The sequence below is a fragment of the Pagrus pagrus genome, assembly GCF_965226575.1.
Source record: "Pagrus pagrus genome assembly, chromosome: 5".
Classification (NCBI taxonomy): Eukaryota; Metazoa; Chordata; class Actinopteri; order Spariformes; family Sparidae; genus Pagrus; species Pagrus pagrus.
The window spans coordinates 26241983-26258409 of NC_140189.1; the positions used below are offsets into that span (position 1 = coordinate 26241983).

Here is a 16427-nt window from a genome sequence, read left to right on the forward strand (position 1 = left end):
TTCTGGAGCAGCAGAAGGGAGGAGACTTTTGTTAGTGCAAATGAGTTTGAGCCTTTGAGCTCCGCTTCTGTCTTTATATAGTCCTGTCTTCAGCATGTCCTTAGATTATGGGTGCTTGTGTATTGCTCACTTCTCAGTGTGGCTGAATTCACACCACCGAGTCAGGGAAGTGTCACAGCACGATAAGCTGTTACAAACGGGCTGTGGATGGCAGAGCTAACTCAATATAGCTTAATGTGAGCAATTTAATAGATTCAGTAGGAGGACAAGGCCGCACTTCAACATGTTTTGACAACAAGTTGTGAATTTTATTGTCCAAATGGAGTCAGGCGTGACTGATTATGGTTCTGGCTTCGACACATGTCAGCTGCAACGTGCAGAGCTGCAACAATTTGTAATAGATTGTTTTGGTAATTGACAAATGGCTCCTATGATGCTTTTCGATTTTCTTTCCTTTCCATCAGGGTTTTATATATGTTCTTGTGTAAAAGATCTTGAAAGGTCAAAAGGTCAAAAGGTCAAAGTCCGCACTATATATTGTGACATCGCACTACATCACCATGTCACACATTTGCATAATTAAATGTCTAGCAGCTAGTTTAGCACGTAAGAATTGATTCAGCACAGCTGCTCTGTTGTTGTTAGGGATGCTGGCTCAGGCGTGTGTGAGCTGACCAATCAGAGGGCCTTGGAGAGACAGGAGCTAAAACAGAGCGTTTCAGACAGAGGGGACTGTGCTGGACAGTATGAGAATGAGAATCTAAGAACCTGAAAATAAGAATAATATGTCTCCTTCAAGCTTTTCGACTGTTGGTCGGTCAAAAACAATTGGAGAGATGGGTGCTCTGAGAAATTGTGCAGATTAAAATACACTCGGGACAGTTTTTGGGACTAAAGTGAAATGCCGGTTTGGACAGACTTTGTTGAAAGTTGCTTTATGTTGAGTACAAGGTGTTGAACCGATGTGGATGTGAACGTATGGATGGATAAACCTACTGATAAACACTCGTTATGGACAGTCACGCTCACTCATTTCATGCTCAGCACATCCTCGCTTTGTACCCTTGAAGGAAGCCTTATCTTAAGCCTTTTTCCTGATAACATGTTTTCACCTGTGAGTTAAATGTTTTGCCAGTGTCTGAACGTCATCATCTCTATGTAAACGCTGACCTAAGCTTCGGAAAGGTCACACATAGGGGTTTAAGCCCTGTCCGGAAGGTGAAAAGCACTTCTTGATTAGTCATAAATGGTAAAACACAGTCATCAGTAAATCCTGCATGACTTGCACAGAGCGAGATGAGGGCAGTCTGTCAGGAACAACTCCACCTAATGAAATTGTCACTGTCAGCTATTCGGGGTCGTCTGGTTTAATACTGTAGTTTCACGGTGTCTGCTTTGTTTCTCTTAAAGGATAGTGAGCCACTGGGAGCTGCGCTGCTCGCCACTGAATCAGCGCAGCTGGGGGCAGGTTATTGGTGATTTCTCATGTCACTGGTTTTAAGGCCACCCGGGGGAGACAGCTTGATGTGCAGCCTGTGAGGTGCTGAGATTTGAAGGGCTTGGAGACAAAGGGGGAGGATCTGAAATCAATTTTCTAGTTCAGCTCGGGTCCTGTTCCTGCTGTCCCACTTGGACTTGTTGTTGGGATGATGCTTAAAAAGTTGAAATGTCCTTGGAGTTAAGTGTTTATTGCTTTAGTCAAGTTGAAATTACCATAGAAATGGTAAAATAACAAAGGCAAAGTCAGTGGTGCGCTGGAGAAAGAGAAAGAAAGAAAGAAAATGAAGAGTTGAGCTGTCCAAGAGTCAGTCAAAGGTCCTTTGTTTTACAAGTTCCTCCTCCTCTGCTCTGCATCTTTCTCTTCACGCCGTTAAATTTTACTTCTTCCCCTCCGGTCAGCCAGTGTCTGTTTTTTTCCTCACAGTCATTCCTGTCCTTCTCCTGCAGCTCTACAGCGGGATCATGTGTGTGAAGGCTTCGACAAGGAGGCCCAGTCCACCGTTGAGCTGAACCGATATATAAAAGTGATGTTTCTGCTGAGTCTGCATCGGCCAGTCTGTCTAACTTGAAGCCAGTAGCTCATGATTTATTGTAAATACTCACACATTTCTTGTTTTCTTCTTCGTGCAGGTGATTGGCCAGCTTCCGTGGGATTTGATGTCACCTCTAGATTGGTTCAACTGAAGATGGAAACACTGGAGTCTGAGCTGACCTGCCCGATCTGCCTGGAGTTGTTTGAAGATCCCCTCCTCTTGCCCTGCGCTCACAGCCTGTGTTTTAACTGCGCCCACCGCATCCTGGTGTCTCACTGCTCCACCAGCAAGCCTCTCGAATCTATCTCGGCCTTTCAGTGCCCCACCTGTCGTTACGTCATCACGCTGAATCACCGCGGCCTGGAGGGCCTTAAGCGCAATGTGACGCTGCAGAACATCATTGACCGCTTTCAAAAGGCCTCCCTTAGCGGCCCCAACTCCCCCACCGAGAGCCGCCGCCTGCAGCAGCAGCGGCCCTACACCGCCACCATTAGCGGCACAATAGCTGGAACAATTGGCGGCGGCGGTGGTGGCGGCAGTGGAAGCAGCGCCCGCGGCAGCCCGGCCACTTCCAGCCACTCCCACTCGCACGCCAACCACACCAATCACGCCAACCACACCAACGCAAACCACAGCCCGGCTGTCGTTGCTAAAATGGATCCTCGCATCAGCTGCCAGTTCTGCGAGCAGGATCCGCCGCGTGAGGCCGTCAAGACGTGTGTCACGTGCGAGGTGTCGTACTGCGACCGGTGCCTGCGCGCGACACACCCCAACAAGAAGCCGTTCACCAGCCACCGCCTGGTGGAGCCGCTGCCCGACACGCACATCCGCGGCCTGACTTGCCTGGAGCACGAGAACGAGAAGGTCAACATGTACTGCCTGGTGGACGACCAGCTCATTTGTGCCCTCTGCAAGCTGGTGGGGCGCCACCGAGAGCACCAGGTGTCCTCGCTCACCGAACGCTTCGATAAACTCAAGGTTAGTCCTCCGTGTCCTTTTCAGCTTGCAAAGCATGCGATAAGATCATATCAGCAAGAATTTCTGCTTCTTTTGTATGTCGTCGACCAGGGCAAGGTAAGTCACCATCTGCAAGAATCGATTGAGGAATACTGACGATTTACTGTCGAGCTTCGGAGCTCCTGCCATTCTCACAAAGAGGCTCTCGTATTATAGCCTGCAGCATTCATTATGATATCTTTGTCTGCAGTTTGCCAAACAGCAAAATCTTTAATCCATCCATTCCCACCTTGGGGATGTTCATTCTGTGCATTTCTGTTGACTGTGAACTTTCAGTGCTGCCCCAGTTGCATCATACAGACTCACGCCAGCCTTTGTTCAGCAAGAAAGACAGAGAGACAGATCGCCAACAGAAAGAGTGAGAAAGAGAGAGGGAGACAGAGAGAGAGAGAGAGAGGGGGGAGAGACAATTGGGATGGTGTGCCGGTGAGAAGGGCAGAGAGAGGCGGAGAGCAATTGGGAGGCCGTCATTATAATAGTCGATGAGCTGGCATTCCCTGTGGCCACTGAGCTTTCAGTGGCTCTGCGTAAAGTCCAGGACTGCTGAATCAGGGTGAAAAACAACAGAGAGAGGCACTAGCTGGAGCTAATTCCACCACTAAAGACAGAAAGCAGCATGCCGCATCCGCTGGCCTAAAAACTTTGACCATGTTTGTGTGTATCTTTTGTCTGTTTACGGACACTTTTGACTGATTTTAAATGAGCGCAAGTCAAATGCTAGAATATTTTTGTTGGGTTAATGTGTCCAGTTTGTTACCTCTCACTTGTTGTTGTAAACAAGAACCCACTTATTACTGTACTCTGGTTTAGCCTTTCTGACAGTCACCTTGCAAATGAGCATTCATATTGCTGCAATTAACAGTTTAAATCTGTGCACCAGAGAAGGCCGCTACACCGACACAATGCTCAAGCAAAGGGAATATACTGGGGATGATATGATAGCGATTATAGCAAATACTTCTTGATTCAGTTTGTTTTCTATAATCATGTGTCTGCACAGGCAGCAAAACCCAAACGTGAACAGCTGTAAAATGTTGATCTGTGCTTGTTAAGATACTAAAAATTCACATACCGCCCTGACATGAATTTCAGATGTAGAGACGCAGGCTCTGGTATTTGCCCCGCAGTCTGCAAGAGATATCTTTAAGAAGAAGAAGACATAGTTTATTAATCCTCTTAGGAAATTCCATTTTTTCACCCGCTGTTGTTATTTTGCAGTCACACACAGGCCCGAAGTACGCACACACATGCACAGACAGGACCTATACGTATACGACCTATAGGCCACATAGTCAGGTGCCCCAAGCAGTTATGGGTCCGTGCTGGTTCCGAACCATCCGCCCTCAGGTTCCCGAGCCAAGTCCCAACTGGATGTGCTACTGCTGTGACTATCTGCAGATGTAATGGGTGAAAGCTGACACTACATTATCATTATGTAGATCATCTACCTTTTAAAAAAGTACATCTCCAACTTGAAGTGACGATCCTGTGCGTTTCATACAGTAAATCTCCAAAATCATCCAGATCAAGCAAGCTGCATTGGTGTTTTCTGTCTCCGGGGTGCGAGGATGTTTCCTCGGTGTAGCACTCGGTGATACATGGACACCTGAGAAAGCACTACAACGGATGTTTTTTAACTGTAGAAAGGTGCATGATTGTGGTTTCCTGTCCCATTTGTGGGAGATAGTACATTTTAATGGTCTCACATTTGGGCTATGTGGATGTAAGAATCTGTTAGCGACATTGTTAACAATTCATGTGCAACAAAAACCCATCTTGTTGGGTTTCAAAGCGAGCACAACAACAGCAGTGATGTTCTCGACATACAACATCAGTTTTATTTCAGTTAAGAAAACACATTCTGTATTATTGATGATTTGCGCTCCCAAAACTCCGGCTCTCGTTTTGAGCTTTGCATCAACATGTCAGCGAAATTCCACCTGCTCAGCACCTCTCGGCGAATTAACCCGCAGGAGCGCGCGGCTTATTTTCACTAGCATTTACCCTTTTTTTTTTTTTTTTTTTGCAACCCCCTCCTCCTCTTTCTGCCACCACATTCTGTGCAGACTGTGGGAGAGTTTACTGTAAGTAGCCAGCTCTCCCCCTCCTTTCCTCTCCCACTTCATGGCTGGCTGTGGTTCTTTTGAACGTTCCCCAGCCAAGGCTTTGAACTTTCTTGACTTTGAAATCCCCAATCTACCCCCAAATCTGGGAGGAGACCAGCCCCAGTCCGAGCTCCAGTTCAGCTTGCCAGTGGCAGGGGCAGCTAACTTATAATCTTCTTCTCACTCATGGCAAGACGGAGGAGAGGAAGTCCTATTTGTGCATAGCTAATCATGGAAGATGTAGGTCAAACAGACGTGTGTGTGTTGCACTGCATTACCCTCTGTTTCTTTTTCTGGTATTCACTGCAACACTCTTGGTTGAATTTTCAGTCGTATGACACTAATGTTCACATTGACTGGTCTTCTGTAACGCATCAGTCAACTCTTCTAATTGGCCACAACATGATCGCACTCAGTTTGAACCCCTGCTTCACCCCATTTGATCTTTGACCTCTCGATTACCCTTTCTCGTTATTTCCTCTGTCTGCTGTGTACGCTGAGAGCTCTTCCGTCACAAAATGATTTCTCACACCTTACGGGGAAAGGTAAGCTTCCCTTGGGCAAGGAGAGTGGATATTTCGGGAGAGAAAATGCCGACAAGTGCCAGCACTGTAAAAGACAGAATGTGGCACAGCTGAAACTGCAGGGAAGAGAGTTAATTCCCTAGGCAGCCGTTAAGCAGAGCTCTTTGCTCAGAAGCAAAGACATTCGTGTCTTATAATTGGCAGACCTTGGTAATAGTGTTTTACTTTGATTTTCTTAAAAGACTGCAGCTTTGAGGTACTACACTCTAGATTTATATTTGTCTTTACACAATCAGATGTTCGAACTGAAATGTCTTCCACCTCGGGTACAGTCTGTTGTAGCAGTGAATGTTTCATCACCTGCTGCTTTCGAGGTGTGTACTGCAGCTCATTAGTGTGTAATTTAGGTAAATTTTGTGACAGTCTAACATCCCCTCGTAGAGACAAAATTAAGAAGCTGGAGTGCGTGTTGCACAGGATTTTTGTCTTGCATCAGGGTGTGTAACATCAGCTATGACTGACTAAGTGAAGTGAATGAACGTGCTTTGATACGCGCTTATTCATGCCAAGAGTTGGATGAGAATATCTCTATCACATCTGTATGGTAAATACTGAGCTGGAGCCAGCAGCCGGTTAGCTTAGTTAAGCTAGCTTTAGAGTTTATTGGCTGGAAGCAGATGCAAGGCAGCCAGATGAAACTCACCATTACCTTGAGTAAAATTACATATTTCACTTGGCTTGAAACATTCGGGATAATGTCCGTACATAACTCCACAAAATATATCGCAAAGATCAAGTGTTTTCTGTTGATATTATAATGTAGCAATGTTACATATTATATACTTAAAGGTGCAGTATGTAAAAATTGGCCACCTGTTGAACAAATAGGGGGCAGCATGTTAGTTAGAGTAACTGCTAACTGTAGCCGTTAGCTCTGTTAGCCGGACTGGGAGCTCAAAGTGTTTGCGTTTACAAAGCTAGCACTGGTTAGCATCCAGCACCGAGCCTACATAGACATCAAAACGTCAAAACTGTTTTTCCTTCACCTTCTATTCACCAACAATTCTTACATATTGCACCTCTAAAAGCAAATCATCAGTTTTACACTTCTGTTTTTGTACAGATAAAAACAAATAAGATATAACATGTTAATTAGCTTTAGCGGTGCTGCTCTGTGGATTTTGAGCCAGACTAGCCGTTTCCCCCTTTCCAGTCTTTATGCTAAGCTAAGCTAACCTGCTGCTGGCTCCAGCTTCATATTTATCGTACAGACCTGAGAGTGTTATCAATCTTCTTATCTAACTCCAGATAAGACAGTGAATGAGTCATTATTATGGCGTCTCGAGGCTTTTTTGCTCTTATCTAGATGCTTCTCGTGTGATATTTGCAATTTCACTTAATTTTGTCGTTAACGATGTGTCTGGCTGTGTGTACTTACAGTCTGCTCTACCATGAGACACCGTCTGTAAAGTCACCTTGCAGCCCTTGTGCCTACATGTTTGCGTTCCAGTGTGTGTTTCTGTCTTTAACTAATAGCTCCCCAGCACCTGAAGAGCGCACAGCCGTCAGTGTTTGATTAAAGAAACACTCCTGAATAAAAATAAGTGGTAAGCGATACCCCAGAAGAGACTGCAAGGACAAAGAGCAAAGGAAACGGAGAGATGGTGATAAATGGATCACATCACATGGATAAGAAGTATTTCTCTTCTCTTCTGCATTGCTGGCAGTTAATTTACTGACTCTGGTTCTGGAGGGTTTGAAGTGTGTGTGCTTTAGCGTTGAGTGCTAATGAGCTGACATGGAGGCAAAGCCTATAGCGGAGCTGCTGACATTCGTGACACTCAGAGCGACACTTGAAATAAGCGGCAGATAAACTTAAAGACTCTGGCTCTCCAGCTCTGTGTGGCGTCACATGTGCAGTATAACCCTACAGCAATGGGATTTGTCTTCCTGTGTGTGTGCGTGTCTCAGGGGTCCTGACAGGTCTCACGTATACTTGTACCAGTTGATGGTCTGTTATGTGCATGAGAAGAATGAAGAAATATGCAAAACATTTCCAAGCGATTATTGGATTAATTCCTGTTTTGGAAGAGGCAAGTCATAGCATACTGACACCACCACCCGCTCTTTTTCCTCTCTAACTCTCCCCTCTCTTCATTTCCTTCAGCCCCTCCAGCCCTGCTTCTTTTCCCTTTATCCCCACCGATTTCCTCCCTCACCCCCCTCGCCCCCTCGCGTCTTCCACTTTTCCCCCATCTAAGCTCCTTAAGGCACTGTCTAACTCTTTTTCCTTTCTTTCGCGCCTGCTCCTGCTGCTGACTCCACTCCTGCTGTATTTACACCCGTTTGCTTTGCTAAATCCAGAGGCGAGCTTGTGCATGTGTGCATGAGCGCTCACCGACACACGGATTCATGTGCGTTTAATCACATCCCAAAAACTCCAACTCTTGTGCTTTCTGACTCTCTTCGCACACAGGCGGGTACACAAACGTGGAGTTCGGCTCACCTAATCTGATCGAACGCTAAAACTGACAGCAAGGATTTTAAGAGGAAATTAAAAGGCTGCAGTGTGAAGCGCTCAGCCAAGTTGGTTCCTAACGCACTCCCGACTCTTTCTTTCTTTTAGTGGGGTAAATGTCTCACCCTTTTCCCCCTCTATATTTCACACTATCTCTGTTTTGCGTGCAGATGCACAAAAACCATCCTTTCCGCCTGCTTTCTGTCACTCTGCTTCTCTCCCTACTCCCTTTACCTCATTTGGCCTCCAGCCGGTCTGTCTTGATTTTTTTAGGTAACACCGCTCCTCTCCTCCTGCAGTCGCCCACAAACCCACATCCACTGCAGCAGCACATCGCTGGTGAGAGGTAGACTCACAGCCCTCCAGCGTGTTTGTGTGTAGGAGGGTATATGATTGCCTTCAAATACGTGTGCCCTTGCCGTGTGTAGTATTTACAGGTGTGTGAGTGCGTGGCTGCGAGCGCATGTGGGTGTGCATGTGTGTCGGAGCAGATGCTATTAGGTCTGACATGTGTGGAGTGATTGGGAGCTGAGTGTGTGATGCCAGGGGAAATCATGGCTGTATCTGGAGAACAGTGTGAGATAGAACACACTTAGTCATGCTGACGGAACCGCCGAGGATGTGGAAAGCTTTTAGTGTCTGTGTGCGGCACTTCCCTGCCTTAACGTGCGTTAACGCATCTATCAGGAAGCCTTAGCGAGCGCGCGCGTCCGTGCACGAGCGAGCGCTCATGTCGGCGCTGCCGATGCATCATGCATGTGTTGTGAAAATATGTCATGCCAGCCCATCATAAAATTTAGTGGGTCATGAAAAAAAAAAAAAAAAAAAGGAAAAAAGCTTATCAAATCACTCGCAGCCTCTGCATCATGCATATGCACAATTTATGCAGAAAGAAAATGGAAAGCTTTTAAGAGCTTCGGTGTCAGCGCTGATACAATGAAACGCAGAGAGAGGGATATAACCGGCATTGCTCGTCTCTGAGTTTTTGTGTGCACGTTGGAGAGCGGTGTACAAATGTATCCATCCCCATTTATCCATTATCCATTGATGCCTCTCCTCACTTCCCTTCCATAAAGTGAGTGCAGGGTTTCCTTCTGTGGCTGGATGTTTGTTCAGGCAGCTGTAGCGTGATACTGATATTCTATAGGATGCGCTATAATTCTTTTAAGAGCATCGGGGCGAGGTATATATATCTGCAAATCAGTGTTGTTCATCGTGGTTCAGGGCTCGGCACAGCAGCATATAAACTGTCTGTGAAGTCTGCAATTAAACTTTATTGTGTTTGTAATTTATACTTTATAATCGACTTATTCCGCAACATTTATCTTGAATAACTTGGTCATTTAACCCTTTGAACTCTGCATTAGAAATAAATAAACCGCCAGTGCCTACATTAGTATTTTTCCCTCACTGTGATGTCATTTATTGGATTATCATCAAGTGCATCACATCCCTTAAATCTGTACAACCGAAGCTACAAGGCTATGTAAGTCAATAAACCATGATAATCTATAAAAGTATTGGAATTGTGTCATAAATCTGAAAAACATATTGATCCAAAACAGGTTGAGAATGTAGAAATGTGCGCAAAAATGTTTCTTAACCCTGCAGAAGTTATTTGAGCGATCGACATTTTTAGTTTTTAGATATGCTCATTTTTAGGAGCAGCGAATAAAAGCATTTTGATAATTTTATCAGCGATCTCAGAGCCTACATTGGTAGTATTTTGGCTTATTGCTAGATTATCTCAAAAGGCTTAATATCCCAACAATCTCTACAATCTAAGCTAAAAGGCAGTGTTAGTCATTTAATCATAATGGCTGATAAAGTTATTAAAACTGTGAAAACCCACCAGCCTCTCTGCTCTACTGGCGCCAATTCATGCATTGCACTGCACGTAATGTAATGACATCTTTGCGAGTTTACAGTGCGTTGACCAGCAAGACATAAAAATGAATGCTCCAGCTATCACGGCTCGTATTTTTAGATCGATTTAAACAGGATCATGTCAACAACAAGCTCTTGCGGCCAGTTCTGGCCCGTCTACGGGGTTAAAGGATCACGTTATCCCACGGTCTCATGAAATATAAGTATGTGCTTGGTCTGCCGAGCTTCCTTGTCTTTTTGTTTTCACGCTCCCGGGGATAAAACTGCTGCGTAAACTCTTCTTTAATTTTCCGCAACAAGAAAATGGTCAAAAACACTGAATATCCACACAAAATATTTAGCACCATCATCCTCAGCCCGTATCCTAATATTTGCCTTCTAAATCCATCGTGGATGAACCCTGCTAGATTTGCCGTCCCGCCTTTTTCTCTTTCATCTGCTTTTTTTTGGCCCTTTTTACAAGGCTTAAAACTGGAATTCAGGCACTTGAAGGCTTGTGCTGTATGTATTTTAGCGTAAAGCCGTAAGAAGCTGCCAACATAGCAAAGCTTTGCTGAGCCTCTGACACTTTTGACACTCAAGGAAAAATCATTTTAACTAAGACGCTGATAAATCCAAGTTTTGTATCTCTGCTGCGTCGACCATACATGTATAGTTGCAATGCGTTCATGAGAACAGTTTGGTGTATGTTCTTCAGTGATATACTTCTTTTTTTCTTTTACAGTAGCTGCGTTCACGTATATACAACGTGATGTGTCACAATGCATGGCAGGGCAGATCATAAACTCATTACTGTGTATGTATTTTAGTCAGATGGCTGGCAGCGACACACCACAACCTAAGAGGATTTGCACGTTAATCAACAGTGGAAACTCATCTTGCTACGCTGATGTTATTTTCCACTGGCTTCCAAGCATTCTGATCCAGACCTTTCATATAGTGCCACATTAGTGCCTGCGATATCTGATGAGTAAGCACTTCCTTGTATTAATCTGCAACAATCCGTGGCGCAGATCACATTTATATGAGGGGAAGGGAGGGGCTCTGTTTGAGGAAACTGATGACTCCTGCAGTCTTTGAACATAACTTTGAGGCTTGATTTAGAAATTACATTTCAGAAATGTAAAGGCTCTTTAAAATCTTCTTTAAATCAAGTTTTAATCACCCAGGAGAGATCACACGTCTTCCAGAAACTATTTTTGGTTTGTGGCTCAGTGTCGGTGGTCAAGACAATGAGGCATAACAGGAATATTTACTCTGAGTCTGGAATGTAAGTCAGCATCCAACTTCTGCATATCTCGATCCCATACAAGTATTTATGTGTGCATGGATACGAAACAAGGCTGACGGCACACTGAAGGCACTTTTTCTCCTTTGTAGTATGTTTGTGTACACGCTTCCTTTTTGTGTGATGACTTCTTCGTCCTGTTGCGAGGCTGCCAGGCAGGAACAGTGTGTCGCCACTGGGAAGATACTTAGTTTGAACTAATGACACCAGTGTGAGATGAACAGCACGTCTTCACTGGCCCGAGGACAACACGGACCTCTGATTCATCCACAAACTTATATAATAGCTGGTGGTTAGTATTCCCTGAGCTCCACCCAAGGAACAATAACCATAGTTTTATAATTGTTTTGAGCATATCCATTTTAAATGGATATTTAGCCTATAACCACAGAGTGAATTTAATGAATTAGTCCTATTCTTACTTTTTCCAGAGTTCTCGACTTCACCTTCATTTAATGACTTTTAAAGTTTGTTTTTAAAGCTACTTTAGTTGTTATTTTACTTTAACTGAAATGACTATGAATGATGTGAAAGGTGTCACAAATTGACAGTTTTGTTTTTAACTATGGTTTTTGGTTTAGTTTTTGTTCACTGACAACGCATCATGACAAACTCACTGGATACGCTAACCCGCTAAGCACCAAACAGATACAAAGTAAACGACTAGCTGGTGAACATAGTGGAGCAGGAAGCAGCTAAAGAGCCAAACATTTCCCTCAAGAGTTGGTGGAGACCAAAACAGAGCTAAAAGGATTCAGAATGTATGATAATGTTGCAGTTCCTCTCCTATGGAACGTCTTTCAGCTCATTGTTTTGGTTTTTCACTCTCACCACTCTGTTCTCGCCAAAAAAACAAAAAATAGACAACAAAAAAAATGCTCATGTGACTTTAGTGTTAGCAAAAACAACTCACTGTATGCTAAATGCTAAGCACCAAACAGCAGACATGCAAAGTTAGTGACTAGCTGGGGAACATAGTGGAGCAGGAAGCAGCTAAAGAGCCCTTAGGAGTTGGTGGAGACCAAAACAGAGCTAAAAGGACCATGCACCATGTCTGCTATATGAGCTACTATTTGCTAACACCGCCGCCACCACATCTTTAAAAGGTTGTAATATATCAGCGTTTACAGCTTAAGGATTTAATTCACCAGGAAATAATTGGACTAGAAGCTAACTGATTCTACATTGCTAGCTAAGCCCATGAAAATGTGCTTCACTGATAGAAGTGTGATTCGTCCTGGAGGATTGAAACTTCAAACCACTAATTTAGCTCCTTTGTCTTCATCTATTGACGGGAACTTTACATCGTGCTGTCAAATTAGGTGAAAAGCTTTGGAGGATTTTGGATTTTTTTGTTGTAGGTACAGGACTGAACTACGTGGACAGCAGCTGATAACTGGTGACGAGCGAGCCCCATTATTTTTCTTAGAAATTGAATGTTTCACTGAGTGGAAGTCACCTTGTACAGTACATTCTCATTATGACGTGCTGTTCATTTTTTCAAGGCTGGTTCCCTTTTGAGATGTAAAATACATAATCTCCTTTTCAGCACAGAAACAAAGCGGTCAATGAGACTGGGCGTTAAGAGAAGCAAATGACCAAAAGGTGGAGGTGGGCCATTTTATCCACAGCTACGTAAGTTCGCGAGAAATGTACATCTGATTGCAATCACACTTCACAAACGCACAATCGTCTCCGATATTCTGGCATGTCTTTCTTTGGCTTTCATTTCACTGAAGCTGCATTTCCTCCACTTCGACAACACTTCAGATTTCAACCAGCGTAAGCAATCCCATTACGGTATCAGTGAAAAGTATTTCTCTCTGTGAAGGCCAGTCAGTCAGGAATCAATTGGCTTTGTTCAAAATCACAAGAGTTGGAAGAGAAAAACAAGTCAATTTGGAAGGAATATTGGCAGGTAGACTCATGAATTCCTTTGAAAAAGCCCCAACTTGTTTTATTGTTATCCGTCGATCTCTCCATGGGCTGTCATTTTTAGATTTTATTCAGCTGTATAACCGCAGCAGACGAGATTAAAAGGGAGAAATGGAGGGGAAAGTGATAGAGAAAGTTTTGCCACGATTTAAAAAGTCGAATCATTATTCTTTTGTTGTGGCTGTAGGACTGTAAAATGAAGAGTCACACAGGGAAACCCTACTGATCGAGTTTAAGCTTTACGCAAGAATGTTTCAGAAAATGTGAGAATTATTTATCTTAACTTTTCCTAGATTAATTATTTCGATCCCACGTTTTCTTCATCATCCTTGTCCGAGCGAGGAAGAGAATCACTTCCTCCGGTCATTGTGAGGGGAGCGCGATGGATTCCTGAGCATGTGTGTGTTGTTTTGGCTACTGAGGAGCATTTCAGCCTCCCACACTCCTCTCAAGCATCTCGCCCTGCCTCAGACACAGCTGCCTTGGACAGAAATGTTCTTCAGTGCATTCCGTTCCCATGAATCTCCTGCCTCCTGAAACATGCACGTTCGCCTTCAAAACACTCGCACACAACCGCGAGGACTCATTATCTAACTCGGTGAACCTGATGTGTGCGTAGCGGCTGTAATTTTTCTCATTTAACAAGCTGTTGTGTTGCCGATGCTCTGAACGTTTCTCGGTCATCTAAACCTCTATATGTTTTTGGATTTGATGTGTATTTCACGCAGTTATATCTGTATTGTTTGTATCATTGAAGCTGCTTCAGGCAGCTTTCATTTATGTGATTATGGCATCCACAGTAACAGTATGACAAACAGTATGAGCGTCACCGCCTCATGTCTAAAGATCTTGATCTGTTGCGCGCTGTATTTTTCTTTTTTGTAAACACAGCTGGGAATATATCTATTTGTGGATATGTATGATTAATAACTGTAATATGACAATGGTGAAACATTAAACTTTGTTTTCGTGCCTCTTTGAGACCCCTCACTCCATCCTTAGCTCTCCGCCATAGAAAATAGTTTTAATTTTATGACTTATCCCACCCTGATAAGTGGGAATCCGACCCGGTCACCAGCATTAAGAACAACTCTAATAATCAACTCTTCTTCCTGATGGTCTCGTTTGCTTATGTAGGTCATTATCGAGATTTGTATTAAATTCAGACTGCTTCATAACCAGTTGAGTTTTGATTTAAGAAACCGGAGAAAAGTTGGAAAGTTCATTCTCTGAACGTCTTTTCCGATTTCTAATTACTCATCTACAGTGATGATTGTGTTCCCAACATGTCCATTTTGGAGCTGAACCAGAAAATAAAAGTCAATCTGTCTTTAAAATACAACCATTGTTTTTGGCACACAATAAACAAAATGGATTTGGGTGCCTTTAGCTTATACATTAAAAAAAAAAAAAAAAAAAAACAGCCTCAGCCTCCCCTCTAATTCAGGGCTGTATTTCTCCACAGCCTGAACTCTTGACCTGAACCTGGGTCTGTTGCGAGAGGCACCACACACCCAGCAGTCAGCCGGAGCTGCTGCAGTGTTAGTCCAAGAAGTTATTTAGGTTTACAAGATTTTAGACAGGGCTCTCCCTCGGGAGCTGGGAGGAGAGGAACAGCGGGGCGGTATGACTGTGAATTGACTTTGCAAACTTGAGTTCGCTGGGAGCTTGTTTCATTTCATGTGACAGAGAGATTGAGAACACAGGTTAACGGCGCCGTGCTCCGATGTCCCACTCTTAAAGCCGATGAGAAAGGGGCGCGCTGATGCATACTTAATAGCAAGAAGGGCTTCTTTTATGGTTTCTAAAAAAAGGGACACATCACCTATCCTTTATGGCCACTGTGGTGGTGACAGCAGCAGCCAGCACCCTGTCCACTAAAGCTCCATCAAGCAGCACAGACGCTGCACATCTGAGATCATACATATAGGTCAAACATGGAGACCCTATCCATATATTTATGTAGATTCAGAGGCGTAAAGATGACTTTCGCATGCATGAAATATTCACAGACACACCGGAGACACAGATCACAGTCCATGCTTTGAAAATGGCCTTTTGAAGTGTTGAAAAAATGACAAAAAAGGTGGAAAAGTCAATCCACAAACAGCATATACACACACAAACGGAAATATGCACAAGCCTTCTCTGTATTTCATAGCACTGAGTGTTTTCCAGGCAGCTCTCTGCACCTTCTTCAGAGATTTCCCTTTGGAATACAACAGCCAACAGCGCTCGTAAAAGCCATCAAGCTAATGCAATTACTTTTTTCTTTTTTATTACTTCGTCCCTCATTGTCGTATAATCCAACCTCAGCAAGATGTCAGGGAGAGGGAAAAAAAACCTGTTGTGTGGTTTTGTTTCTGCAGGTGGCTGCTTAATTTTAATTATGTAAGATGTCAGATCTTTGACAATTGCGTATTTATTAAGCCAAACTCCTCCGCTGAAAATCACAACAGAGTATTGTTCTCTCTCTCTCAGATCAGCTTTTAAAATAAAAAAAAAAACATCTACATCTACTGTACTTCATCCTCCCAATTCTGACGGTCGCTGACCCGTAAGAACATCCCTGGAAGTTTGGGTTTAGCTCGGGTTACGCAGAGGAAGTTCATCTCCCCGGGGAGTCGTACAGTGAGGAATGTCTGTTCCAGATATCGACGCCAGAAAGCCAACCACGTAGAATCGCAGGAACGCAGGGAATGTGTCTTTCCTATTTGCGGCGAGCCCCGTTACCATCGCGGAGACGCTGTCCAGAGCTCTGGTGCCAGGAATGCTGAGCCACAGCTCGGGCTGTGTGAGTCTGAGGATGTCATATTTATCTGTGGCAGTCATGATCACAACCCTACTTCCTGTTGTCTTTCTCTCCGCCTCTCACATTTGTTTTTCGCTTCTCTTTGGTGTCCATTTCATTTTATTTTTTCGGGGGGCGGGGGTATCCTGCCAGCAGCTGGCATGGTAACAGGTGTCATATATAGATGTCATGTAGCTGCCATCAGCACCAGCGTTACATGAGCTCATCTATAAATACATGATAGTGACATGATTTACCGGCCTGCTCCCTGGGCACGGTCGGGCCAATTAGAGAAGGCAAAGTACAGTAGAGATAGAGTAAATCACTTC

At 44.1% G+C, this 16427-nt stretch overlaps 1 protein-coding gene across 5 annotated transcripts in view; it reads left to right on the forward strand.

Moving 5' to 3' along the window:
• The window catches only part of mid2 (midline 2), a 166197-nt gene that overhangs the window by 81953 nt on the left and 67817 nt on the right, over window positions 1-16427 (forward strand). For all 5 annotated transcript variants that reach the window (XM_084352886.1, XM_084352887.1, XM_084352885.1 and 2 more), the window contains one exon: window positions 2131-3011. In XM_084352886.1, the coding sequence (XP_084209012.1) occupies window positions 2187-3011 (825 nt within the window). In that variant the 5' untranslated portion in view covers window positions 2131-2186. The remainder of the gene's footprint in view (window positions 1-2130; window positions 3012-16427) is intronic.